The 27,455-nt window shown below is 56.2% G+C and overlaps 1 protein-coding gene across 50 annotated transcripts in view; it reads left to right on the forward strand.

Annotated features, from left to right (window-relative positions):
* Positions 1-27,455, forward strand: part of CELF4 (CUGBP Elav-like family member 4) — a 314,667-nt gene that overhangs the window by 53,655 nt on the left and 233,557 nt on the right. For 47 of the 50 annotated variants that reach the window (XM_086372670.1, XM_086372713.1, XM_086372682.1 and 44 more), the window contains exon 2: positions 27,283-27,365. In XM_086372670.1, the coding sequence (XP_086228796.1) occupies positions 27,283-27,365 (83 nt within the window). Of the gene's footprint in view, positions 1-26,829; positions 26,932-27,073; positions 27,174-27,282; positions 27,366-27,455 lie in introns of those variants that run through there. The other 3 variants (XM_086372710.1, XM_086372711.1, XM_086372712.1) reach the window with 3 other exon arrangements.

Genomic DNA, 27,455 nt, shown 5'->3' on the forward strand with positions numbered 1-27,455 from the left:
TAATTCCCTTTGCTTTCCTTAAGCTGTTTATTCACCACAGGGCCTCCTGGGGCCTGGGCCTGGGGCCCAGTGGGTCAATGTCAGATGAGTGGCCAACACAGTTTCACTACCCCATTCCTCCTACGATTTGACTGTTGATGCATCAGCTTTGCTCTTCAGGTGAACTCTGAGCTCCCTGAGGTCAATACCATGCCCAAGGACAAATCTCCCTCTCCCTCTCTGTAGCATCTAGCACAGGGCTATGCATACAGTAGGTGCTCAATAAATGCTTGTCACTGATGTGCCACGTGTAGAGAAGCTAGGATCATGTGAACACAGGCATGGTGGTGGCAATGAGCAGGTATGACTCAGGAGCCAAATTTCACAGAATAACCTAGTAGATCAAATAGGAGAGAGAAGTTTGGTCCTGGTTAAGAGTCTGGTGAGTGAATGTAAGAACAGAGAAAATCAGACACATTGAGTAAGAACGGTCATCACCTAGCTCAATGGTTCTGGGAGCCTTTTTTTGGAGGGAGGCTGAAAATGTAGGAATCCCACACCACGACCCAACCGTGGACACATGTTTGCTGAACAGCCACGTGACTGCAGAGAAGCCCATGAGGACAAGGCTCGGCCCCACTCCCAGCCTGCTCCCACCCTGTCTGGGGGTCTCCCCACCTCCCAGATGACGGACAGGCCCTGAGTGAGAAAGCCCGGCAGGCAGAAGGGGAGGATGGGCCGTTAGAGTTGACGCAGCCAGAGAAGACTTCCTGGAGGCCGGAAGACCAGAGCTTACCTTTGGAAGATGAAGGGATCCACATGGGGGGCCAGGGAGGGAGGCCTTTGGTCCCTCTCAGTCCCCATTGGACCACACGCAGCCTGTCCACTGGTTGGGGGATGGCGAGGAAGATGGACGTTCCCACCTCTCCGGTCTGGGGAAGGCACTTTTTTCACTTTTGCTTGGGTCCCTGTGCCAGTGAGCTGCACCAATCCCAGCCCCGGGCACCCCTACACATCTCAGAATGCCCGTTCCCTCAGCCCCCTGCTCCCACAGGACACAACCCTGGGGCCCAGAGGCCAAGTCCTTCTGCAAGACTGCAGAGAGAAGCGCATTTCCTGACAAGATAACGGCAAGGAAGGACGAGGAGGTGGAGGAGACAGTTTCCTCCTGGAGCGAAGCCCCAGTGGTGAGGAAAAATGGCCGGGAGGGTAGCCGGGCTAGAGTGCGGGTCCTATAGGTGGCACCTGCCACCATGCTTCCCATTGAGATGCTCGCCACTTCCTGCCAGGACAATAGGCCGGAAAGTAGGAACTGCAGCTGAGACACCAACAGGAAACAATCAAGGTGGCTGAGGAGTGACTTGAAAACAGATCCTCCTGCCAAATGCCACAGGAGGGTAGGAAACACCCTCCCAGCTGTCCCTCGCCTCCCCAGACCCAGGAAGGATGCCGGAGTCCAGGGCCCCAGGCTGTAGCTTCGTTGCCAAGGAGACAGCAATTACTCTGTGAGTTTGGTAGGGTTTTTCTGCCTGCCTGCCTTTCTTCCTTTTCAGTTTGTAAATGCTGGGCCTGATGAACTCCGCTGGCCTGGCTGCCCCCGCCTCCACCTCGCCCCTAGCCGCTGACTCTGCATTCAAGGTCGGAAGGGCTGTACACAGTCGCTTCCCAAATGACAGATGCCCCTGCTTGGGGTAAGCACGGCAGCAGAGAAACCATTTGTCAAAGTATTTATAAAGTGGGTGGAGATGCTGAAGTTGTATTCCCTCCAGGTTAAAAAAAGAAAGAAAGGAAGAAAACGGCATGGAGCCATGAGGAAAAGAGAAATCCAGCTACTTAGCTCACAGACCAACACTCCTTTTTTTTTTTTTTGTACCAGCTGGAGATATTTATTGAGTGTTGAGTGCTGCGGTGGATGTGGGGGTGGAATGATATCTGTGCCCCTGCCCTGCAGGGGCTCACAGTTTGGGGAGACCCACACCTGGTTAGTCAGAAGCAGTGCATGGGGTAAGAGAGCTGTCAGCCGGGGTATGTGAGACCAACAGGGTCCCAGACTGAGTTGGAGGAGAGTGGGTGTGGGGTGAGGGGTCTGGACCTCGTGCCCTGAAGGAGGCGCAGGCTGAGCAGGGTGCCAAGAGGAGAACATGGGGAGCAAGGTCCTTGGGTTGAGAATGACCAGCAAGAGCCCTGGGCAGGGCCCTTGGAGGTGGAGAGACTGGTCCCTCTCAGGGTGTTTGGTGCACCCTGGGAATCCAGACTCAGGCATCGATCACCTGGGCCGTGCACACCGGGACTGGGCTCAACACGGCGCTTGGCTTACGAGAGCAGCTGATGCCTGGGTGTTGGAAAGATGGGTGAATGAGTGACTAGGCAAGCTTGCAGTTCTGGCTCTAAACATATGTATTTCAGGGAAAGTTGAGGTTGGTGAGCACTTCCCTCACCACCCCCTTTATTTATTCATCATTGGGAAGCCCTGGTAGCTCAGATGGTAAAGAATCTGCCTGCATTGCGGGAGACCTGGGTTTGATCACTGAGTTGGGAAGATTCCCCTGGAGAAGGAAATGGAAACCTACTCCTGTATTCTTGCCAGAAGAAGTCCATGGACAGAGGAGCATAGTGGGCCCCAGTCCATGGGGTCGCAAAACGTTGGACACGACTCAGCGACTAACACACATACCAGTTCAACAGATAGGTACACAGCACTGCCTGGGAACTGGGAGCGGGAAGGGTGCGGAGCCCTCCATGACCAGGAGGTGGGATGGCGAGAGGTAAGCGGTGCCCCTGGTCAAAGACCAGAGGCTGGACTCCATGCAGAGCCATCCCCAGGGAGCCACCCCTGCCCTCACCTCCCTTTCAGGCCCAGCCTGGGGTCTGCTCTGACTGAGCACATCTTCTCGGCTGTTTCAGTGCTGTGATGGGAGGGGTCGCATGTGCACAGGCCACAGGGTAGCACCTGGAAAAGGATGGAGGGTATTTCCAAAGAGAAAACAGATGCCCAGGGAGGAGAAGTTTCTATTGTGCAATTTCACAGGGAGGCCCCTGGGAACGTGACGTCTACCCCTCAGTCCATAGGGCAAGCAGGAAGGCTGAGCCAGGGCCAAGGGCAAGCCAAGCCTCATTCTCCAAGGATGGAGCTTCTGTGAGCATCCAGCTAACCGTGTGGCAGAGAGCGGGCAGCTCGTGAAGTCTTTCCACTAGGGAAATGGGGGCACCTCTTTGGCCAGAGCTTGAGCTGCGGCTGAGGGAAGTTTGCTAAGGTCGCTGAGGGAAGTTTGCTAAGTTCACTAAGGAAACCCGGAGGAGCGGGGGAGCCCCAGAGCTGGGGCACCCTAAGAGCCCAGGAGCTAGAGACAGTGAACCCTTGCTAGCACTGGGGAAGAAGGTCAGTGTCCCTGCAGTAGTTTGGCCAGCAGGCCTAAAGAATGTCCGATTAGTTTAGGGCAAGCACGTGCCTGGTGTGCACCGAGAAGCCCAGCCTGGAGTTTCTGCTCAAGCCTGAGCAGAGCAAGGCGGGACAGAGCTTGTGCACGTTAATGTGTTAATTTCCCCCTGGTGCTTTCTTTCCTCTTTTTTTTTCTTCAAGTTAACCATTAACCGTTTTAAAGTGTACAACTGGGCATCATTTGGTACAATCACTGTTGTACAAGCATCACCTCTATCAAGTTCCAAAACATTTTCTTCACCCCAAAAGGAAACCCCATATGCCTTAAGCAGTTAATCCTCATCCCCACTTCCTCCCAGTCCCCAGCCAGCTCTGGTTTTCTCCCTGTCTCTATGGAGTACATATTCCAGATGTTTCACACGTATCATACGATATGTGACCTTTCGTGTCTGGCTTTTTTCACCGTGTATAATGTTTTCAAAGTTCATCCACATTGGATGGATCAGAATTTCCTTCTTTTTTCTGGGCTGAATAATATTCCATTGTGTGGGTGTATCATACTTTGTTTATCCATTCATCTGTTGATGTAAATTTGGATGGTTTCTACTCTGGGGCTATTGGGAATTGTGTTGCTTTGGATATACGTGTACAAATATTTATTTTGAGCCTTGTTGTCATTTCTTTGGAATTTACAGCTGAGAGAAATTGTTGGATCATATGACTGATATCATCTTATTTTTTGTAAATTTTCAAGCTGACTTGTATGTTTCAGGGTCTCCACTTTGACCCAGTTTAACTCAACACTTGGCACATACCTACTGTATATCATGTCCTCACTGGTCCTAGGAGCTATCCTGTCTAGTAAGTTCTATCCCATTTTACAGATAACAAAGTTAAGGTTCAGTTAGATCAGTTCTGCCAGTCAGCTGACAAAGGTCTATATAGTCAAAGCCATGGTTTTTCTGATAATCATGTACGGATGTGAGAGTTGGGCCATCAAGAAGGCTGAGCGCTGAAGAACTGATGCTTTTGAACTGTGGTGTTGAAGGAGACTCTTGAGAGTCCCTTGGACAGCAAGAAGATCCAACCAGTCCATCCTAAAGGAGATCAGTCCTGAATATTCATTGGAAGGACTGCTACTGAAGCTGAAGTTCCAATACTTTGGCCACCTGATGCAAAGAGCTGACTCATCTGAAAAGACCCTCATGCTGGGAAAGATTGAAGGCAAACTGAGAAGGGGGTGGCAGAGAATAAGACAGTTAGATAACATCACCGACTCAATGGAGATGAATTTGAGCAAACTCCGGCAGATAGTGAAGGACAGGGAAGCCTGGCGCGGTGTAGTCCATGGGGTCACAAAGAGTCGGACACAACTTAGCAACTGAGCAACAGCAAAGATCAGGTCTGAGGGGTGCCAGACACTTAGGTACTGTTTCCTGTATTTCCCAGCTGCTCCACACGGCTCTTCCACACTGCCACCTAGTACCTAGTACCTAATACCTAGAGGTCCCAGCTTCACAGTGCTCACTCCAGAACTCAAAATGTCCAAATATTTCATTCTATATGAAATCAGTATCCTCCAGATTCCATAGACAGGTGCTAATTTGTTTTTAACTGGAAGAGAGGACGTGAAATGGATAACATTCTTCCATCAAGTTTATTTTTGTATAAGTGAGTTGGGGAAAGCTAAGCTGAAGTCCATTTCAATGGCTGATCCCTTCTGCCCCACCAGTAGGAAGGAGGGGGAGACTGGTATCCCAGAAAACACAAAACGGGGCTCTGGGGTGGGAAGACCACATCAGAGCAGGAGAAATGTAAGCAGGAGGCAGCAGAGATGTTGGGGAAGCAGGAGAGGTGACCCCCTGGGGCAGGAGAGCTGCAAACTGCAGAGATGGCTGTTCTCACCCGGAGAACAGAGACTCTAATCTCAGGGTTTATGTCGGCACATGCGCAGTTGAGAAAGCTTGACTCTGAAGGAAAGGACCCTCCCCACCTCCCACCTCTGCTTCCCCAGCCAGGAAGAGAGGGTTAGCTAAGAGGACCCATCAGTGGCAGCAAGGGGGCCTCCAAGCCTGCAGCCCACCAGACCACTTGAGCTCACAGCACGACCCTGAACATCACATCACAGATGTGACGGGAGCAGCTGGCTCGTGTCCCCTGCGGCGGCACCTGTGGCATTTGTCAGCCTGGAGAACAGGCATGCCCGACCTGTGCGTACCTAGTGCCATCCATCAACCCAGCAGGAGGTAGGGAAGGGGGCAGGGCACCACTCCACCCGACCCCCACCCCCTCAAAGACCTCAGCTGCTGAGTGTGTGAGGAGACCACAGCCCAAGTCCTGGACACCTGCCCTGTAATTCTGCCAGGCAATTAGCACAGCAAATGGGCCCAGAGGAGCCTGCCTGTGGGGAGTTGCCCTCCTAACTCCAAATGCTTTCTGCTGCCTCATCCCACGTGCCGGTCCCAGGCGGACAGCATGCACACATCACTCCCCCGCCCCCGGGGCTCAACAGCCACAATCTCCATTGGCTCCAAGACCCTGATCAAACCCACCCTGTCTCCTTTGCCAGGGCAACTTGGCACCAGATTTCAGCCAAATCAGGGAAAAGAAGTAGGAGACAGGAGAGGCCCCAAGGAGGCCCGCACAGGGACACTGGGGATGAGGTGGCCACTCTTGGGAACTGCAAGAGAGAAACGCAGCTGGTGATGACAAAATCTGGGCCTGGACAGGGGCAGAATGGAAAGGAGATACCCACCTTGGCAACGACTTCAGAGGACATGAGGATGAAGGAGGAGGCGGCACTCCCTAGTTTCTGGCTTGGGATCCAGGAGAATGGGTCCAGGAATGGGCAAAGTTTTGGTCATCTGATGCGAACAGCCAACTCATTGGAAAAGTCTCTGATGCTGGGAAAGATTGAGGACAGAAGGAGAAGAGGGTGTCAAAGAATGAGATAGCTGGATGGCATCACCAGATGCAGTGGACATGAACCTGGGCAAACTTCCGGAGATGGCAAGGGACAGGGAGGCCTAGCATGCTGCAGTCCATGGGGTCGTAAAGAGTCAGACATGACTGGGCCACTGAACAACAACAATGATCAAAATAATAGTCGCTCCTTTGCACAAGTTAAACCCCAGGCACCACAAGCCCTCCAAGCAGCGATGCTCAGCAGATAGTGGTGTGTCTGGGAGAGGGCTACTGGGCCACTGTGGCTTAAGGGTTGTGGGAGCACCACTGTGATTCCAGGTGAAAATGGCGAAGGGGAGCGACAACCTGGTGTGAACCTAGATCGGCTCTCAGCCAGTTGCCTTCTCACCCCAGAGTGAAGATTTAAAGTAATTTCTCCAACGTCGAGACCTGAGAGATGAACAGACCACTGGCACCAAGCAGGCAAGGCTGAGAAATAAGTGCTGATCTTACAGGAAATCGGAAGTCATGGAAGCTTTCAAAGCCAGGAAGTGACAGATCAGAAGCTGGCCTTAGGACGATTGCCGTGCTGGCCTGCGACTGAGATGCTGGAGGCCAGGGGAGAAATTAGGAGGTTGTCGTTAACAGCCCAGACAAGGCGATAGTGAGCGAGGAGATAGTGGACAGGAGCTCACAGGGAGAGATCTGAGATTTCTGTCCTTAGAAATAACTGTATAAATGCTCCTTATCTAAGGGGGGTGGGGTGAGGTGAAGAAGAGGCCTCCTCCCCACCCAGGGCTGTCATTCAGATGAGGGGAGGGGTCTCAAGGACCTTGGCTAGGGTCCCCGGGAGCAGAGTAGGCCAACAACGTGCTCCATGAGGATCCAGGTCGGTGATTTGAGTCGTCCAGCCCGGCAAGGAAGGTGAGACATAGCACCCGGCTCAGACCCAGAGCTGCCTCGCTGGTGACTCTGACCGTTTGCAGTGTTTCTTCTCCCTGGCCCCTCATCCCCTGACCCTGAGACCGTCCATTCCTCACTCCTTTCATCTGTCACTTGGACACTTCAGGGTGCCTGACCCTCCACCTCCCGGAAAGTGAGGAGCACTGGGGTGACAGGAGCCCAGGAGTTGGACACGTGCTCAGGGAGGAAGCAAAGTTTTCAAAGTTAGAAGGGCCAGGGAACACGAGACACCAGTTGTTTCCCCCATTTCCCAGGGAAGCACCATGTGGTCCAGGCGTGCTGGGCGACCACTGTGCGCTGGGCGTCCGTCAGGGGCTGCGGAGTCCGAGCAGCGAAGGCAGGCGGGTGGGAGGGGGAACGGGAACGTTCAAGCCCACCCGCGGCCCCAGCTCAAGTTCAGGGAGGTGGCCAAGGCCACGTGACCACATGAGACTGCCCCCGACCTCTCCCCACAACCGCCTCCCTCCCACCTGCCTCCATGGGATGGCCCGAGTGGAGGTGGTGGATGTGTTCGGAGAAGTCACCCTGGGCCCAAGAGGATGGCTTGTCCTGGCCACAGCACTGGGCCCTTCCTGGAGGATCCGAGTGAAGAAAGCGGTCCTGAGAGAGGGTCTCACAAGAGACCCCTCCAATGGGCCGGCCAGGGGCTTGACCTCCACAGAGCTGGTCCAAGACTGCCCTGGCTTCCCGACACAGTGGGCTTTTTGGTTGGCTGTGTACAAGCTCATACAATTAGTTTCTTCTTGTTTCCTAAATTATTTTTGCCACTGCTAATTATTTCACACTCCATATACAAGAGTTATTGGGGTGGGTAATGGGAAGCAAGGGATCGCTTCGTGGGAGCATCGCGGGCTCCAAGACATGCAGGCAACTTTGATTTGTTTTTCTGCTCAGCTGCCTGCCTGAGAGAAGGAACAGAGAATGCTGAAAGAACTGGGGGGCGGCGGCGGGCGGGCAGGGGAGGGGGAGACATGGACATGGGCTGAGGCTTTGGAAGGTGCAGCAGGCCCACAGCCCGGGAGGGAACCCCTACCAATGGAGCCAAGGCCACCGCTCTATGTCCCTGGCTTATCCCAGGGCAGTGCAATCCAGAGGACACCCTTGCTGAGTGGCGTCACGAAAGGAACACATGTGGGGCCTGGCACCACACAGGGATCTTCACATCTGTTCCAACAGGCCTGTATGGAAGCCATTGTACAAAATGGAAAGTGAGGCTCAGAGAGGTTAAGTAATTCACCTGAGATCACACAGCCAGGACACCGTAGAACCCAGACAGGGACCCAGGTCTGTTTGATACCAAAGCTTGTCATCTCTAACTGCCCTGCTCCCCTGCCTGCTTCCACGAGTCTCCTTGCCCCTCCCCGTCCACCAAGGACGCTCCCTGGTGGTACTTCCCTGGGAGGAGAGCACTGACCTTAGATGGAAAAGGCTTGGTCCCACAGCCATCCCCACCTGGTCCCCAAAAGCCCACAGCGTCTGTGCTCCATCCAGGACAGACGTACCCACGGCCACACACGCCTTGGGGCAGCCTCTGCGATGGATGCGTCCCTTTCAGCTCAGCTCTGATGAAGGGAGGTTAGAATTTTATGAAAGAAGATAAACCAGGAATCTAAGTGGGAAACGAAACCAGAACACACAAGAGCTGTAGAAAGGAAGGGTGTGCAGAGCCCGGCTGCCTTCCCTGCACTCTGGGTTGGCCAGGCTGGCCTTCATCAGGCTCAAGCACCTCGGCTGGGTGAAGCCACCCAGATTGAAAGCTGGTGAGAGGATCCCAGTTCCTGCCAGGAGAGCTGGCTCCCTCCTCTCCTTGGCCAGAAACCCCCAGACCCTCCCTCACCTCAGCAGGCTCAGCCCAGTGGCCCTTGGAGCCTGAGGACCGCCACCCCTGGGGGCCCCAGGCCTGGTGGTCACCAGCCTCCCTAGCAGCTCGGGTGGTCCTCTGAGGGGTCTCTCACAGTGGCCAGATGCTGGGAGCTGGGACCCGCTCCATAGATGCTGAGTGACAGCCACACTCCCAGGCAATGCTCTGGTCCTGCCTCTGGGAGTCCACGTTTGCACTCACACACACACACACACACACACACACACACACAATGAAAGCAGAACTACTTGACTAAGCGAGGAAGCGAGTGCACGGTGCTCACCGGGACAGGAGACACTGCCCAGCACACTGACCCCACACCGGGCGCAGGAGTTCTCATTTAGCCTGCAGCCACCCAGTGAGGCAAGCACTCTTAGTCGCCCATTTTACAGGTGAGAAAACTGAGGCAGCTCCTAAGAAACCTGCCCCAAACCACCGCTAAGGTGGCAGAGCAAGCAGTGTGGGAGCCCCACACGACACCCACAAGGGAAAGGCCGCAGAGGTCACCTGGTCCAGCCCCATAGCTCTCCTCATGAGCAAGGCCCCGGGCATCAACCCACTTTCTTGATTTCCAGCCCAGGGCTCTCTTAAGAGAGAGCTCTTCCGGGGGCTCCTCTCCCCTCCTCACCCACCCCCACCGCCCCACCATGGGAAGTCTCTCAGCTTCGGCCGGAGAGGAGAGCTGAGCCCTGATGTCACCCATCCACCCTGGATGGGCGGGCAGGGCCAGCAGGGTCCAGGGTGAACATGAAGCTGGGTGTGTGGGACAATGGCCTTGAAGGAAATGACCGATGTCCAGGTAACATTACTGCCATCTCCAGTGATGCCCCTGCCACACACACCACCCCCCACCACTGCCCCGGGTAAGGGAACTAGGGAAGGCATTGTTGTGCCCATTTGATGGATGGAGAAACTGAGGCCCAAGAAGGTGAAGGGATTCACCAAGCCTTGGCGGCATAAATGACTTTGGGGGAATGCCTTATCCTGGGCTGTGGGTCTCAGAAAACAGAAGTTAAGGGATGTGGGAGAGGTGACTTACAGACTAGGATTGTGGTACAGAGTGCCCCTCAACACAGAACACAGAATGGGCTCTGCCAAGGGAGGGAGCAGCGCTTCTGCTGACGGCCGGGTTGGTGCAGCGTGCCATGGTCCCTGCAGGCTCTGGGGGCCTCTCTGACTTTATTGGCTGGCGTGCTGGAACCTGAAATATGGCCAGTGATCACAGAGCTCGCTGAGCCTGCCCCAGACCTTGAGAAACCTCAGGGGAAAGGTCTTCTGCCCTTTGGATGTAAGCACTCTGAGAACTGGTGCTGAGTGCACAGTCCTGGGCTGACCTTTGACGGAGGTGGGCAGGAAGCAGACAGTGCCCCCAGAACTGTGTCAGGGGAGCCAGGAGAGAGGGCACAGCAGCATCTGGCCTTGAGATGCAGACTCGTGTGGTTAAGTCCCAGCCCTGCCCCTTCCTAGGTAACAAGTGACCATGGACATCCTCCCTGAGCTCTCTGAGCCATCAGGCTTATCCTGGGGAAAAAAAATCAAGAAGGCATTTAATCTCAGGGGTGTGGTGAAGCACCTGGCAGGACCTGGCCTTGTAAGCTCCCCTCCCCCAACTTTAGTGCCCACCCCTTCCTTGACAGTCGATGTGCAGACTTCAAGGCGGGCAGAGAACAGAACAGACCCCACTGCTGGGTGCTGGCACAACCCCTGAAGTTCAGAATGGAGGGACTGGTGCTGCCTAGTGGGGTCAAGGAGGCCCAGCCTGACAGAGACAGGATGGTACCCAGGCCCTGGGTCATGGGTAGAACTCATCAGGCAGCCGTCCTTAGTGAAGTGAGACTGAGGATGCTAGGGAAGGGCCAGACCTGCAGGACACCAGGGAGGCTAGGGTGGGGAAGGCAGGAATAAACGCTGGAGAGGCTGGGCAGGGGGACTCTCTCACCGCAGTGCCCAGCAGTGGACGGAGGGCCCTGGCCAGGCTCAGACAGCCAAGAGCCCCTCCTCCCAGGCCACCGTGCTGTCTCCCAAAGACTCCCTGTCCCACCTTTCCTGAGCGCTGACTACACCCTTTCTGCAAAATAAAGAACAGAAGGAAGAAAAGACGCCGAGCCCTCTCCTCGGAGTCCTCCCAGCCTCCCGCTCTCCCCGCGTCCCTCCTCACTCCCCGCCTCCCACCCGCTCCTGCTCTCCGTTGCTAAGTCGATGGTAGGTTTATTTGCGGCTGTCGGTTCCCAGCAGAAAAATTTCGTCTTGGAGAGCCGCCTAGATGGAAATGGCTTCAGCGCCGATTTCATGGAGAAGGTCTGTGCAGTAATTAGTGTTCATGAGGGAGGAATTGGACTGGCAGGCTCCCAAGAAAACTACTCCCCAAAAGTTAGCTCGAGTCCAGAGGGCTACATCAAATCCAATTCCAGAGTGTGCATCTCCATCGCTATATATAGACCTGCGGACAAAAACAGCCAGCTCCGTGGCTGGCGGTTCAAGGGGGAACTGGCGGTGGGAGGCAGAGGTGGCCTTCGTCCCTGTAAACGGGGCAGGGGGTGGGGTGTGTGCAGAGTCGAGGCCCCATGCGTCTACCCCGCTTCCTACCCCAGCTTGGCGGGGAGACATCTGGCGATGAATGGAAGGAAAGAAGGGGAAGGGAGGAGAGAGCAAGGCTGGGCTACCCCCATGTGGCCTGACACGGGGTACCACCTCACTTCCAGTGCCCGCTGCCCTGCGGGCCCCACTCAGAGCAAGCTCACCCCTGGCACTAGGGATGGCATGCCCCTCCTGCCTCACCCCTCCGTCAAGGCCCAAGGGGGCACACCTGCCTCCAGGAGGGCCCCTTCTCCCCCATGCTGTCCGCGGTGGTCCCTCGGTCACTGGGTGGCGTGCCACCTTTCTCGGCTTCCTCTGCATTCCTCTGTCCCAAGGTGGGTGTTTTCTCTGGGTCTGTCTGGCATCCCGTCTTCCTCTGCTGTCCTCGCCTCCCTCCCGAGGCTAGCCTGGGCAAAGAGCAGGTGGTGCCCGTGGACACTTAGGGGAAAAAATTGAGGGCCAGAGGCCTGCTAGGACCTGGGGACTCAACCATGCTCACCTGGACCTTCAGGGTGGTGGAGGCACAGGGTGCAGCAGGATTAACACCCAGAACTCTGCAGTCGGCCTCCTAACTTCATTCCCGGGAAGTTTGTCAGTAGGGATCTGCAGCTCCTCCGGGATCTACAGGCAGGGAAGCCGGGGTCCCCAGTAGGCTGGCGCCCTTGTCTGGTCTCTGATCCAAGTTGCAGGGCCCACCGGATTCTTCCGCACTTCGCCCTATGGGGCCTTTGCACCTGGGGTCTCTGTCTGCATCCCTGCCTCTCTGTTCACCCCAGTCCTGGACCAACTGCTCTCACCCAGCCTGACCTCTGGGCCACATGTCTGGCACTACTGGGGACCAATTCCCCAGCGTGCGTCTCCACCGCTATCTACAGACCCGCAGATGAAAACAGGCAGTGCCCACTGGGAGCAGGGATATCAGACCCATTTCACAGCAAAGAAGACTGAGGTCCAGAGAGAGCTGGTGACTTGCTGGAGGCTGGGGTTTACCTATCCAGAGGTTGCTGGTCAGCATTCTGATGCAAAACTGGTGTCCACCCCTCACCGGGTGTGTAACGCAGGGGCAGGGTCCCCTGCTCAGTGGCAGATGGGGCCACAGCTGCCGGGGGTTGGGTGGTAGGGAGTGATCAGCCCAGCAGCCATTCCTTTAACCACCCCAAGGCTCCAACTCTCCTTCTGGGCCTCAGCTCCCCAAGCTGGCCTTCCTGACTATGGGGTTCGATCAGCTCTGCCAAGACAAAGCAAAGGTCTAAAGGACATTTCTAGGAAGCCAAGAGAACGGGGAAGCTGGAGGGTGCAAAGACTGAGGCACAGCAGCTGCTGAGTCAGCCCTGTGATGGAGGTGATCAGGTCAGGCCTCAGGCTGGTCCCACCTGGCACGGCTCACCGAGCACGGGCCCGGGGTCCTCCCACGCCCAGGCCCTCCTGAGGGCAGTGAGAACAGAAGATAGAACCATGCACGCCCCTAGGACACAGGAGCGGGTCAGGCCCGCTACTCCCCTTCCCCCGGCCCAGTCGGCCGCCCCCCAGTCTCCCAGGTGGGGGCCAAGTGCTGCATGAACTCGGCCCCCACCTGCTCACATGAGTCTGCTCTCCCTGCTCCCTTCCACGTGCAGCACTCCTGTGTCTGCGGACAGTCTGCTCCCTGCACGTTCTCTCTGGGACTTTTCACTCCCAGCACCCAGACTCGGCCTGCTCACCCCTCCAGGGCAGCCCTCTCACAGGCTTGCCCTCCAGGAGGCCGGGTAGTGGGCCTGAGCTGTTTCCCTCACCGACCAGCTGTGTGCTCTTGGGATGCCTCACTTTGACCTCCAGACGTGTCCCTTTCCTCTCCTGTAAAACAACAAGGTATACTGCCCGCTCTCTCACCTCCCCCATTCAGTTCAGCTCAGTTCAGTCACTCAGTCGTGTTCGACTCTTTGCAACCCCATGGACTGCAGCACGCCAGGCCTCCCTGTCCATCACCAACTCCTTGAGTTTACTCAAACTCATGTCCATTGAGTTGGTGATGCCATCCAACTATCTCATCCTCTGTCGCCCCCTTCTCCTCCTCCCTTCAATCTTTCCCAGCATCAGGGTCTTTTCCAGTGAGTCAGCTCTTTGCATCAAGTGGCCAAAGTATTGGAGTTTCAGCTTCAACATCAGTCCTTCCAGTGAATATTCAGGACTGATTTCCTTTAGGATGGACTGGATTCAGGACTGATTTCCTTTAGGATGGACCCATTCACTTACTGACAAATCCATCATATGCGCCAGAACCTGCTTTGTGCCGGGACTGTGCTGATGCTGGGGACACGGCTCGTGGGCAGGGATATCAGACCCATTTCACAGAAAAGCAGACTGAGGTCCAGAGAGAGCTGGTGACTTGCTGGAGGCTGGGGTTCACCTCTGGCAAGATTGTCTTTGGCTGGCATGCTAATATGAAACCAGGGCACTTGGTGCTTCCTGCCACCACACCTGCCGGGAGCAGAGCTTACCAGGGTCCGTGGTGGGCAGGTCCGCCCTGCCATCGGAGAGCTCACAGGGCCCTCAGAGAACTCAGTGAGCAACACAAATGAGAGTGCCCCACAACCATCCTCTCCCCACCAGGGTGGAAGAGTCCATGCCCACCCTTGGGAGTGGGGGTGCCCACCCCTCCCCAGCTGCCGGGTCTTGCACCACTTCTGAGTGAGACACCCCCCCCACCCCCGACTTCTTCTCCCCAACTCTCAACAGCCCACATTCCCGGGTCTTAACAATTCCTCTCACAAAAGAAACAATTGACACAGAGGTGCCTCTTTGGGGAAGCATGAAGCCAGCTCTTTGTCACCCAGGTCCCTGCCAGCTCATTACTGCCTCCCTGTCATTAGCATATTAGATCCATGAGGTAAACAAAACACACTCACATCCCAGACTGTCAATGCCAGCCATCACTCACCCTGCCCCTAGCGAGCCGGCCTATGCCAGGGCCGGAAGCACACACGGGGTCCCCAGTCCCCGTGAGTGTCGACGCGGGGGACGCGCAGGTCCCACGCAAAGCCAGCAGACAGCAGCAGACAGTATAAATGCCAGAGCTATTTTTCACACCGTGGGGAATCTTTAGCATCACATCACAACTGCTGCTACTGAAAATGGCAGCAATAGTAACCCTCCCCATTAATTGTACGCCAGGCACTCTGCTGGACACCCACGACCCCGGCAGATAAGCGTCGTCGTCCCCACTTCCCGGGGAGGGAACCTGAGGCCCAGGGGGGCTACACGAACTGCCCGATCCCAGGGGGCTTCTAGAACAAGACAGAGGCTACTGTTGGAACCAAATCCTCAGCCCTCTCCCAGGATTCAGACATCCTGCTGACGGAGGCCGTCAGGCCACAGGGGTTAAATGGTTTTCCCAGAGGCAAACCCGGGGGTCAGATGTGACCGCTGATTTGAGATGGAAAAAAATGGCATATTCTGGAGGAGTCAGGGTGGGAATTGAATAGATGGACAGGAGAGAATAAGGTGTCCCAGTCGTGAGGCCAGAAAAGAAAGGAAGGAAGGAGGGAGGGAGGGTGGATGCTGGAGGTGGGGGTGGGGAGAAAGAAGCAGGGAACGGAAGGAAGGAAGGGAAAAGAAAAGAGAAGAGGAAAGGAAAGGAAGAATGGACAAGGGAGAAAGCCAAGGAGAGGTGCTGGGAAGGTGTCCGGAGGAGTTCTGAAGGGGCCTTACCCTGAGAGGCTCTAAAAGCCCTACCCTCCAGTCTTCTAAACAACTCCAGAGGCCCCAAACCCACACCTCTGCCCACACATCTTCGCCCTTGCACATGTGTGCTAAGTCACTTCAGTCGTGTCCGACTCTGCGTGATCCCATGGACTGTGGCCCTCCAGGCTCCTCTCTCCACGGGATTCTCCAGGGAAGCATACTGGAGTGGGTTGACATTTCCTCCTCCAGGGGAACTTCCTGACCCAGGGATTCGAACTCATGTCTCTTATGTCCCTTGCATTTGCAGGCGGGTTCTTTACCGCTAGTACCACCACACAGAGCTCTTTCCTAGCACAGCCTTTCCTGGAGGTCCCTCTGGGTTCAAGATGCAGGAGGCCTTGCAGTGTCCCCCTCCACGAGGGTCAGAGCCCATGGCTAAGGTCACAGACGCAACAGGTAGCCTGCCCAGCTCACAGCCCAGCTCCACCACGGACCTGGCCACAAGACCTTGGGCAAGTCTTTCATCTTTGGGTGCCTCATCTGTAAGATGGGGAGAATTGTACTCCATTATATGGTCACTGTATTAAATGAGACAGTACGTGTAAAGCACTCAGAACAATGCCCAACATACAACCCCAAATCACCAAGCGTTTGCTGTTATCATTTGTGCCACTGCTAAGCCCTACACCAACCTTGGTCGAGTGGGTATTCTTACTGCAGGCATGCCACCTGGCCTTGCAAGTGCGATTATCTGGCATCTCCTTTAAAGCAGGAAAGAAAGAGAGAGACAGGGAAGGGAGGGAGGGAGGGAGGAAAGGAAAAGAAAGGAGAAAAAAAGGGAAGGGGGTATGTCTTTCATCATTTGGCAAATGACAGTCTATCCGTAAATGGTCGTGGACGGAATGAATGAATGAGGTATGAAGCAACTTTTGCTCCATCCACAGAGGATAGTACCCCGATCCCAGTCACAGGGTTTGTTGAGTCTTGAGTACCAGTGAACCGATTAGTTAGTTCAATCTTCTTTCTCGGTGGATTCTGTGGGCGTGTGGGGTGGGGGTCATCCCAGCCTTGATGCTCACACACTGAAGCCAGCATCCCAGTCACATTTGCTGACTACTTCCTGGCCACAGCCCTCAGGTTAAATATTGCTAAATGCCTGTGACTGAGCCTATCTTACTGATGTTGGGTGAGGCCCAAAGCCCAGCCAGAAGAGTGGCTTAAGTGACCGGGATCATGAGGGAATAGCATCCTCCACCGAGAGCTGGACCATGGCCTGCCTGCACTGGGTGAGATTGTTTTTCTGCTTTTAAAAAGAAAATCACATTTTCCAAACATTGATCCTGTTAATATAGGACTCCTGGCTATTGGTCTTTTCAAAATAGCCTGTCTTGGATGCTGAGGTCGGAATTTCTTGGTTGGTGTGCTTCTATTTTTTTTGTTGTTCTTTAAGTGAATTAGGGCCTGTTAGGAAGGAGCCGGAGTGGAGAGGTGAGATTAATTCACCCCACCAGTGGATCCTGGGTGCCCATTTGCTATCAAAGCGGGGTGGCACGCCCTCCCCCCGATTCTGAACAGTTCAGCTGCTCTGGTGAGGCCTGCATCCCAGGGCTTGTCACAGGTACAGTGGGAGAGACACAGCCTCAGGAGCCGCAGTCTAGCTGGGGAGACAGAGTTCCCCCAGATGAGAACAGAGGAAAGCTGTTCAACCTCACTCTTGCTTTCATGTTTCAGACACTTGGACGTGAAAGGGCCCATTGAGGGGAGGCTGTGGAGGGTTCCGATGGTCCTGGAAGAGGACCCAGGAGCAGGGAAGGCAGCCCGGAGGTGCGGGGAGGAGCAGGAATAAAGGCCCAGGGGTGACACGGACACCCGCTGTGGGGAGCGTGGTCAGGGTGACCCACGAAGGGACCAAGGGGCTCGTCAGCCCCCTGCCTGTTGAATCTGACGGCCTTCCTTCGGGGGAGAAAGGAGTCAGAGAGGTTGACCCTGTCCCACAGGACACCATGGGGTAAAGAGCTGTCTGTGGGTGGGCTGGGGGCAGCTCTGGGCTGGGGGCCCAGGGCTTTGGGGTCACGCCAAGGAGGGATTCCTCTGCATGGGGAAAGGGATCCTATGGGGGGAGTGACCCCCCACACACCGTGCCATTTATCCTATCCAAAAACCAGGTAAAGCTCCAACAAGGGGAGTTCTATGCAGCTCAAAAGGCATTCACCTGGCTCCTCTGTGGGCATAGAACCTGCACACGTCGAGAAAATACTGGGGACGCTGGGGGCTCAGTTCCAGCACAGTGTCATCCGTGCACCCTGGGGAGTCCGGTAGGTCAGCAGCATGGCGGAAGTCAGCCAGCGAGGCTCTGCGTTTCCGGCCAAACAGGCGAGGAGGGAGAGGCACCCAAAGGCAGGCAGGCATGGAGAGGGGCAGGCAGAGGACGAGGGGGAGGCCAGGTCTGCCTCTCAGGTCACTCAGACGGACTCGCTTTCACAAGGGCCCTCCTCTGCACGGCTTAGCAACTGGTGGGGTCACAGCAATGAGGTCCCTGCCACATGGGGCTCAGAGAGCAGTAGTCGCTTCCCACAGGTCCCACCAGGCTTCTCAGCAGGGGCACCCTGAACTGAGAAAATTCAAAAGCAGGAAGATCTAAGCCAGGTTCATTAGAAGCGGGCAGAGTTCAGTTTCTCAGCTCTAGCTGTTATCTTGGTGTTTGGGGGAGGAACAGATACCCCACGTGCATCTCAGATCCAGTCTTGATGCTCAGATAGAGCTGTCTGTGGAGGCGCCCACCACCTGACTCTGACATTGGAGACAGCACCCGGTGGGTAGAGGGAGGTGAGGGGTCGGCAGGCCAGGGAGCCCCCAGAGACCTCAGCTATCTCCCCCTGGGTCCTTAGAGGAAGAGAAAGACATTATCCCTGAGCTCCTTATCCCAAATCCCGGCCACAGAGAGGAGGACATCTTACATCAGGGCCCCCAGGGACCCCACTCACACTTCCTGACACCCTGCCCAGGGGCTCAGGAGGGAGAGGCAGGATCTGAGCTTCAAACCAGGTCTCTGTCCCATCAGCGGAGGGGTCACCCAGGCTCTCCCCACTTGTCAGACGCTGATAAAACCCCGGACTGCTCTGAGGTGTAAGAAGCACGCGTTCACGGGCATGACAGCATGGCAGAGAGTTAAAACTCCTTGCAAGACCAAAGGGGAAATTGGTGTGTCCTGGGCCCACCAGGCATTGCTGGCCCAGAGCAGGGGCACAGGGGCAGCCCTTCAACTGCGGGAGCAAAACCCAGTGCACGTGTCATGAAGCAGGTTGGACTTGACTCGAGGGCTGGGCCTTAGAAAGGCTGACGGATATCTTCCCTGGGCCAGTCCCCAACCCCTGAGCCTCGCGGGCCCATCAGCTCCAGCCACAGACCGAGAACTCTTTGCTGAGAAAGGGGAGAGGCCATCAGTACATCGTGTCCACTCCTTGTCCTTTTTCACAGTGCCGTAAAGATGTTGCCGCAGACATCAGACATGTAATTCTCCGGCGCTGAGAGCGTAAACAAGGGTCACTGGCAGGGACAGGCACTTGGCAAAGGCCTGCCCGCTGGGCCTTCATCCTCCAAGGTCCACAGCCAGTTAGGTCCTTGGGTCTGAACTCACTGGGCCTGGCCCAGTGCCCCCAGGAAGTGAGAGAGGGCTGGTCCCATCCCCTGGGGCTCCCCAGTCTAGGTCAGGGAAGGTCCCACCGCCCTGTGCTCACATGCGCCTTGCGGCCTCAGAGGGCAAAAGGGCTGAGACAGGCATGGGGAGCCAGGCCCAGTCCCTTACATCATACCACCCGCTTAGCTCGGAGAAACGCTTGAACTTGGAACTCTTCTGAGTTCAAACTCCTCTGCAGTCTCTGGTGTAAAAAGAGAGTTGACGCAGGAGGGCAGTGCTGAGCCCGGAAGCAGGTTGTGGGCCGAGGGTGGGTTTTCAGTGCTGGAGGGCTCTGCAGAAGGGAGCAGGCTACTCCTGACTCACTGGATGAGGGCACCATCCACCTCCCCCGCCTGCCGGGCGCCCCATCGTCCCCACCCCCCAGGTCTCCTCAGAGGAAGATGGATGGCTCCTGCCATTTCTGGGGGTGTCCAAGCTGGCGGGGGGAGTCCCATCTAAGACCCATTCCACACAGTTTCTCCCGCAGTCAGCCATCTCCCCATTCTCACCCAGCCAGGCTCACAGTGAGGTTTAGTAACCACTGCATTCAGTGACGTCTGTCACTGCAGGGAGAAGGGGACCCTGGAGTTGGCAGCTCCTAGAGCACACTATTGGAGAAGGCAATGGCACCCCACTCCAGTACTCTTGCCTGGCAAATCCCATGGATGGAGGAGCCTGGTTGGCTGCAGTCCATGGGGTCGCTGGGAGTCGGACATGACTGAGCAACTTCACTTTCACTTTTCACTTTCATGCATCGGAGAAGGAAATGGCAACCCACTCCAGTGTTCTTGCCTGGAGAATCCCAGGGACGGGGGAGCCTCATGGGCTGCCGTCTCTGGGGTCGCACAGAGTCAGACAGGACTGAAGCGACTTAGCAGCAGCAGCAGAGCACACTATTTCCCCATGGACAGACACACAAAATGTGAGAGAGACAAAGATGTGTCTTCTAACTGCCAAATGAGAGGGGCCACTGCTAAGGGCTTTAAGAGGTGTTGGTGTAGTCAAGGAAGGCTTCCTGGAGAAGGGGAGGCTTAGTCACTCCTAGAAGGACAAGTGAGCTCCAAAGGAGGGAGGCATGGAGGAGGCAGCAGGGGTTAGGGTGCGGTTCTAAGGCTCAGGTTTCCCCTGATGGAGGTGGAAAAGCAAGAGAGTCATGATGTGGGTGGACAATCATCATCCCTCTCTTATGGAGAGAAGATAACATCAGAACTCCCCAGGGGAAGGGGGAGGGAGGGAGCAAGGTCCAGATGGAATGACTTGAGGAAACTGGAATGGATAGGCCAGGTCCTGGGGAGATGACAGAAGGAGCCAGCCCGTGGCTGGGCACTGGGAAATAGAGGCAGAGACCGTGGCAGGGCTGGCCCCGTGGTTTCTTTCTCTGCCTGTTACCAGGAGCTCACAGACTCTCAAGGCGCCCACAGATTAGAGGGGCAGATGAGGCTCACCCTTGGGGCAAGCCATGAGCAGTGGTCAAGGATGCAGCCACAGAGGAATCCACAGAAGGTGAGACCAGGAGGTGGAGGTAGGCTCTCAGGACACAAGCGGTGGGTCTTGAAGAAGGTGCAGACCAGGGGAAGCCCAGAGCTGGGGGCACATTTCCAGGGGCAGAGTGTGTATGTGACGACTGGCCCTGCAGGTGTCTGTCCACACCCAGGAAGGGGGCATCTGACCCAGGAGTTACCCGGGAGGCAGTTCTTGCCCACCCAGAGCAGCGGGGGCAGGGACTGGATGGAGGGACAGACCTGCTCCCAGAACACCAGTAACCCTCTTTCCAGGGAAGCTGGAAGACATCCCCTCTCCCGCCTCGCTCTAGCCACCCCCAGACAGTCTGCCTCGATTTCTCTGAGTGGGGTGGGGGGCACGTCTGTTTTGTGAACGCTGGGAGGAGAATCATCAAGGAAGGATGCTCTGAGGGTGGGGTTTCAGACACCACGGCAGGCAGGCGGATGCGTGGAGATTCCGGGCAGAGAAAAATCACTACGAACAGGGAGCCCCTCCTTGACCCTTGGGTCTGCCTGGTTGGTGGGCGGGCTTCGGGCTCCCTTCCCGGTCCCTGGCCCCTCCCACAGCCTGCTTCCCATCGCTTCCTCCAGGCCAGCCACGTGCAGGGCCTGAGGATCTGATGTTTTATTAAAGTCCAGATCTTCCTATTCCAGGGCCACCTTCCTCTGGCTAATTCTGTAATTCAATTTGTAGGAAGCCAAGGCCCGGCTGGGGTGGGAGGAGGTGCGCCTCGGCAGTGTGCCCTTCCGCGGTGATTACACCCCAGGCAGGCTTCAGCCCTGTTCGGAGTTGGGCAGGAAATTGTACTTCCTTCACTTCACAATGACAAGGCCTTTTATCCCCGCACACGGGGGCTTTGTAAATGACTGCCATCTCCGTGCAATTAATTCTGCGGCGCTGTGTTTCTCCCTCACGTGGGAGAGGCCCCCCACGCCCACCCCCGCCCCTCACCAACCCCGCCCAGCTTCTCAGGAATCAGCGCCGGCTGCCCCACTGGAGCCAGGCGTCTGCCACCCTCCTGAGCCGCAGAAGCCCACTCCTCCCCGGGGGCCACACCCTTCTCCTCCGCCGCCCTCAGCGCTTCCGGCTCTTCTGCAGAGCCCCAAACCCTCTGTCGTGTTCCCCCACCCTTCTCAGTTCCTTCGGGCTAGAGGCTCAGCCTTCCTGTAGAAGAGGCTGTCTCCACCCATCACGGAGTTGACAGTCTCTTCAAAGACAGGGGACATAAAGCTGCTAGACAGAAGGACGAGCAAATAAGGATGGCGAGAGGGAAAAGGTCAGAAGGCCGCATGAGGAAATGTGAAGGTTGGACCCTTGTCCAGCGCACGGGGTAGAACCGGGAGCAGCAGAGGAGAGGCAGGTCTCAGGGGGGCCGGCCGGGTCCTCCTCATGCAGGGAGGCCAGGCAATCAGCAGCGGGTGGCAGCGCTGGGCTGGGCGTGACTTTTCTGCTAGTGTGACATTTGCCTGCTCCCACGCCCACCCTGATGAATTCCCAAGGCTGCTCCCGCCCCGCTAGGCTGCAGTTCTGTTCCACTCACTCCCATGTTCAGGAGGCGGTGGCTAGAAAGTGCCGATCCTGAAGGGTGGGAGACTCACGTGATGAGCTGGAGCTGGGACAAACATCGCACGCCGAGGGATGGAGAAGACCGGGGGATGGAGAAGACGGGGGCTGAGGGGTGAGGAGGTCAGACCTCACCCAGATGTTCCCAGTCACTCCCGCAACTTTTCACCTCAGGTCCCGCCATCAGCGCCACACATCCGGTTGGGTCTCAGATAAACTGGAGAGTGGGACAGGTATGGGGAGAGGGAGGCCTCTCCATTCTAGCATGGAGTCTATTCTCACCCCAACCCAGATACCTTCTGAGACTCGGGGGCCACAGGACCCAAACGAATACCACATACAGCTTGCTGGGCGGAGAGAATCCGCTTCGAGTCCCAGAGCTGAGAGGAGGCTTTGACCCAGGGCCATTGCAGGACCCACCAAAATAATGTCCCTCGTGAAGAACCTGCCAGGAGGCTAACGTCCAGAGGACTTTGTCCATCTCCTCGGAACAGGTCCTGCATCCTGTCTGGCTCACCCATTTCTACCCACCTCGTTTGCACTCCATCTTCCTCTTTCAGCAAAGTTTCTTTTCTTTAAAGTTAATTATATAAGTGACATTATGAATACATTCTGGGTCTAAATGTGTCAAACAAAACAAAAAATGTTGAAGTCATGAGAGACACCCCGCTACCCGCTTCGTCCCTGTTTTCAGCTTGGCGGGAGTCCTCACAGCCCTTGTGCTATGGCGTAGGCACAGATTTGGGTGCGTGTGGGAGTCGCTGAGATGTCTCTGATATACACACATGGCGTCCGCTACTGTGCAACTTGCTTCTCCCAACTGACAACGCGCCTTTCCACATTGGACGTTTAGAACCATTTCGTCTTATTGACTGTTGTAGGGTATTCCACAGTTTAAACATAAAAGCATTATGGCACTGAGACATCTTTAGATGGTTTTCAATTTTATTGTTTCTCCAAACAACCACAGGGGATCCATGTTCCCTTTGCTGTGAACACAAGGATACGGGCAGGGTCAGGCTTGGGAAGGGAAGTGTTGGGCCTGAAGGCAAGGAGAGATATCTGTGCCATCAGCCCCATCCCCAGGAGGGGCTCTCCATCGTCAGACCTTCTCAGCCTTGAGGTGCAGAGCCTGGTACCAGCCTCACTCTCCCCTCCACCCACCAGTCTTGGATCAGAATGAGGCTGTTTCCCTGAAAGAACCCCATTTCCCAACTAGACTGAGCGTTCCCAAGGGGCCTCACAAGGCATGTCTCTGGGGATACCTCGGCTTCTTACAGGAGGCGAGTCTGGGACTCCCAGACTCCCCTCACAGCTTGGAGTCCCCTCCTCAGTTTTCTGGGAGAAGTGGTGATGAGGACAGGAAGTCACAGTTCAGCAAATGTCCAGGGGGATGGCTTGGGACCCCTCTCTCCCCTGGCCACCGTGGGCCCCCACCTCGACCCCTACCCAGGCCCACTGCACTCTGCAGTATCCTGTGAAGGCAGACTCCCCTCCTGAAGCCCCATCTCCACCAAGCGGCCGCTCCTGGGGTTCTGCCCCCAGCAAGCGAGCCGACGTGGTCCCTTCAAGCACCTGGAGCCAGCAATTAATACCTGCATGTCCATCTCTGAGTTTTTTATAGAGCTGTAGTGAGATGGTTCTCCCAAGAGGTGACTATCAGACATGGCAGCTGGCTGGCCGAAGAGACGGTTTGAGCAGGCCGGGTGGGTGGCCACCAGTTGGCCCCCATGTAAGACCAATCCGTCCTCACAGAGGTGCAGAGGACCAGGAGGGACTCTGCCTCTCTGAGTCCCTGCTCCCATCTGCCAGAGTGACTGTGTTGACACCGCACTCTGCGATCAGAGAGCTCTGCAGAGTTTGTTAACGCTCGCTTGTTGTTTAGTAGTTCTCTCCACCAGCCTCTGAAGGGAGTTAGAGATAAGACAACTGAGACTCAAAAGAGAGGAACCAGTAAGTGAGCCCTGGCCAGGCACAGCTTCCATCTGTGCGCATCAGCCTTGTCAGGGGATGATCTGCTGGGGATGAGAGCAGGACCATGATGGTAACCACGCTGTCAAGCAGATGGGCTCAAGGAAGCCTTAGGAACAAAAGTCTTCCTGCCCGGGCCACCCATCAGCTCTCATGTGCAACCTCTGTCCCCACCTGTTATGGAAGTCCATTGTGGCTCTAGGTCTTCAGGGCCTTGATCAGCTCCCTGCACCACTCCCAAGTCCCCCCACCCTCTAGCACCCCCAAAGTAGCCGAGGTATTCAGGATTCAATGCTCTCAACAGACGTGCACTGAGTTCCTGGCCCCTTTCTGAGAACTGAGAACCAAGCAGGACAGAACAAAGTCAAGTCCTGACCTCATCTGAGCCGGGGAGACACTAATCAAGGAGCAAACAAACAATATTTCGGGGTGAGGGCTGCCAAAGAGAAGAGCCAACAGGACGAGGGGTCAGAGAGCAGGTATGTGTCCTGGGGGGTGAGGGGTGCTGCATTCAGTGAGGCTGTCAGGAGAGACATCCTTGAAGAGGTCACATGTGAGGGAAACCCGAAGGGAAGGAAGGAGACGACCATACAGACAGCAGATGGGCTCCTTCTGGGCAGAGGTAACCACTGGTGCAAAGGTCCGGGGGCACAGTGCACCTGGGAGGGCGGAGAGGCAGGAGAAAGATGGGCGAGTAAGCAGGGGAGAAAGGGGAGAAGGTGAAGTCAGGAGATGGAGACGACAGGGGAGGTCACGCAGGGCCTTGAGGGTCCCTCACAGATTCTGCTTCACAACAGAGCAGTGAGCTTTCTCTCTAAAAAAAAAAAAAAAAAAAAAAACTGTGCAAAAATTCCTGGAAGCTGGACAAAAGCAACAGATTCTTTTTTTCTTTCTTTCTTTTTTCTTTCTGGAAGCCTTTCCTTGTTATCCTGGGCCACAGAGACAATGTGGCCATTTCCTCTCCTTCCCCCTCCTCCCTTTCCTCTCCTGCCTCCCTCCTCCTCCAAACCTGCCCCTGACCTTGTCCTGAGCTGGCTTGCCGGCTTGCAGCAAGACAGCGGCCGCCTCCCGGCTGCAGGCAGGCACGGGCGGAGGACAAGGCCAGCGAGGGGACAAGAGGAAAGAGGCCCCGGGAGAGGCAGGCAACAGCACGAGGGCCGACGTCACGGGGGCCTCTGACCGCTATTCATTTCAGTCCCCAAGTGTCTCCATCTATAACCGTCTGCCGACTGGGGAAGGAGGAACGGGGAGCAGGGAGGAGGGGTGATCCAGAGTCTGGCTGGGGAGGGATGAGATGCAGTGGACAGAGGCTCCGTGGTACTCACAGCTCCTCCCAGCTCTGGACAGACAGGAGGAGGAGGATGGGAAGGCGGAGAGCCCCTGGGAGTGCAGAGCTCTGTCTCCCTGCTTCCTTCTCCCCATCTCTGTGTCTCCCTCTCACATACAGTTCCTTCCATCTCTTCTCTGAAGCTAAGAGGCAGGACGAGTTTTTGGAATGGAAGAGGAGGATACCCATGTGTGAAGTCACTTCTGTTGTGTCCAACTCTTTGCGACTCCATGGACTGTAGCCTACCAGGCTCCTCTGTCCATGGGATTTCCCAGGCAAGAATACTGGAGTAGGTTGTCATTTCCTTCTCCAGAGGATCTTCCTGACCCAGGGGTCGAACCCACGTTTATTGCATCTCCTGCATTGGCAGGCAGGTTCTTTACCACTAGCACCACCTGGGAAGGGAGGTTTTTACTGGATGATGGAGAAGCCAGGAATTGCAGAGGACGCTGGGAACACTTTATGCCCAGCGTTAAGGCTCCTACAAGCCTCCTACAAGAGGGCCTGGGCTGCTGGACATGCCACAGAAATTGGCACAAGGACACTCTGGAAATAATTGATAAATGGCCATGAGAATGACCACTTGGCCAGCTGTGGGCAGTTAAGAAAGGAGGCTGACTTAACCTGGCCCAGACCAGTCAAGGTGGCTGCCTGGAGGAGGTGAACCTTGACCAGATTCTTGAAAAATGGATGGGATTGGGAGATGTGAAAATGTGGAGAGTGTGAGAAGACCGTGAGAGCAAAAGAAAGGTGGGGACAGTGGTGAACTTAGATGGTTGGGAGGTCAGATCATGGGGAAGAGAGTGAAATATGGGAGAGAAAGAAAAGAGTGAAACAGAGACGGTGGCCAGTTTGCAGGGTGCCTTCTCTGGGGCCGCGGGCGACTTTGGAAAGTTTGAGGCCACTGTGCCCCATGAAACTCAAGCCTGCTGTTGGCTGAAGTTGACTTTTTGACCTTTCCTAAGGCCCTAGGTGCCCTTAGACACCCTCAGCCACGTCTGTAGGCACAGGAAGAAGCCGTGACACTGAGAAATTTGAAGGAACTCCCCAAAGACTCTCCCATCCACAGGCATTCTCTTTGCCTTGTCGCTGGGCCTAAAGGGCCAGCATTAAAAAGTCACCCCTTGAGCAAGGCACGGTGCTCTGTAAAATCTAGATTTCCTGGTAAGGCGCTGTCAGAATCACGCAAGGGGAAAACTCAACAGGACTTTGCAGACCCTTCAGTCAACCCCTTCTGTTCACATGAGGGGAGACTGAGGCAGGGCAGGGCGCTGCTGGAGTCCCCCAGGGAATTAGAGACAGGGGGTCTGGTCTCCAAGCCCTCCGGGAGGGGTGTGAAGATAGCACGGCAGATGCAACAACCGACTGTGGCGGACACACGGACAGCCCCATTCACTTCGTTAGGAACAACCTGGCCTGGGGTCCTCCTTACAGATGGAGCCTTGATTTGAAAGGCCTGGAGGGTCCCTGCCTCATCCCTCCTAAGGGGGCCAGAACAGGAGGAGTTCATGATCAAGAGTGACCAGAGGTGCTGGGGGTGCGGGGTAGAAGCTGCCACTTTCTGGGAGGTATGGGGCTGGAGCTGAAATAGCAGAGCACCCAGACGGAGGCAGGCAGGCCCCCCCCGGGGCGCGGGGACCGTAAGAGACCCGCGGGGAGAGGGGGCGTGGCAGGGGGGGAATGCTGAGTGGGGAGACTTCGCCCAAGGAGCGAAAGAGAAAGGCAGCGAACGAGAGGGACGAAAAGCAGACACAGGGGAAAACGGGGAGGCAGGAAAGCTCGAGTAGAGCGCATGGGAGAGAGAAGAGAGGTGGGGAGAGGGACGGAGAGCTGGGAGGGGCTGGAGACGGGCGGGCGGGCGCGTGGGCGGCCGGGGGGCGCCCCCACTGACCCTTCTCGGCGCTTGCTTCCCTCCCCAGGCTGCGCCTTCCTCACCTACTGCGAGCGTGAGTCAGCGCTGAAGGCCCAGAGCGCGCTGCACGAGCAGAAGACTCTGCCCGGGGTAAGTGGCGCCCGGCGAGGCGCGAGCGACTGGCGCGCCGACAGGGGGCGACTGCGGGAGGCCGGGCGGCGGCGCGGCCGGCGCGGGGAG

This window comes from Bos grunniens, chromosome 24 (genome assembly GCF_055505025.1).
Source record: "Bos grunniens cultivar Pamir isolate PY7600 chromosome 24, Bosgru_T2T1.0, whole genome shotgun sequence".
Classification (NCBI taxonomy): domain Eukaryota; kingdom Metazoa; phylum Chordata; class Mammalia; order Artiodactyla; family Bovidae; genus Bos; species Bos grunniens.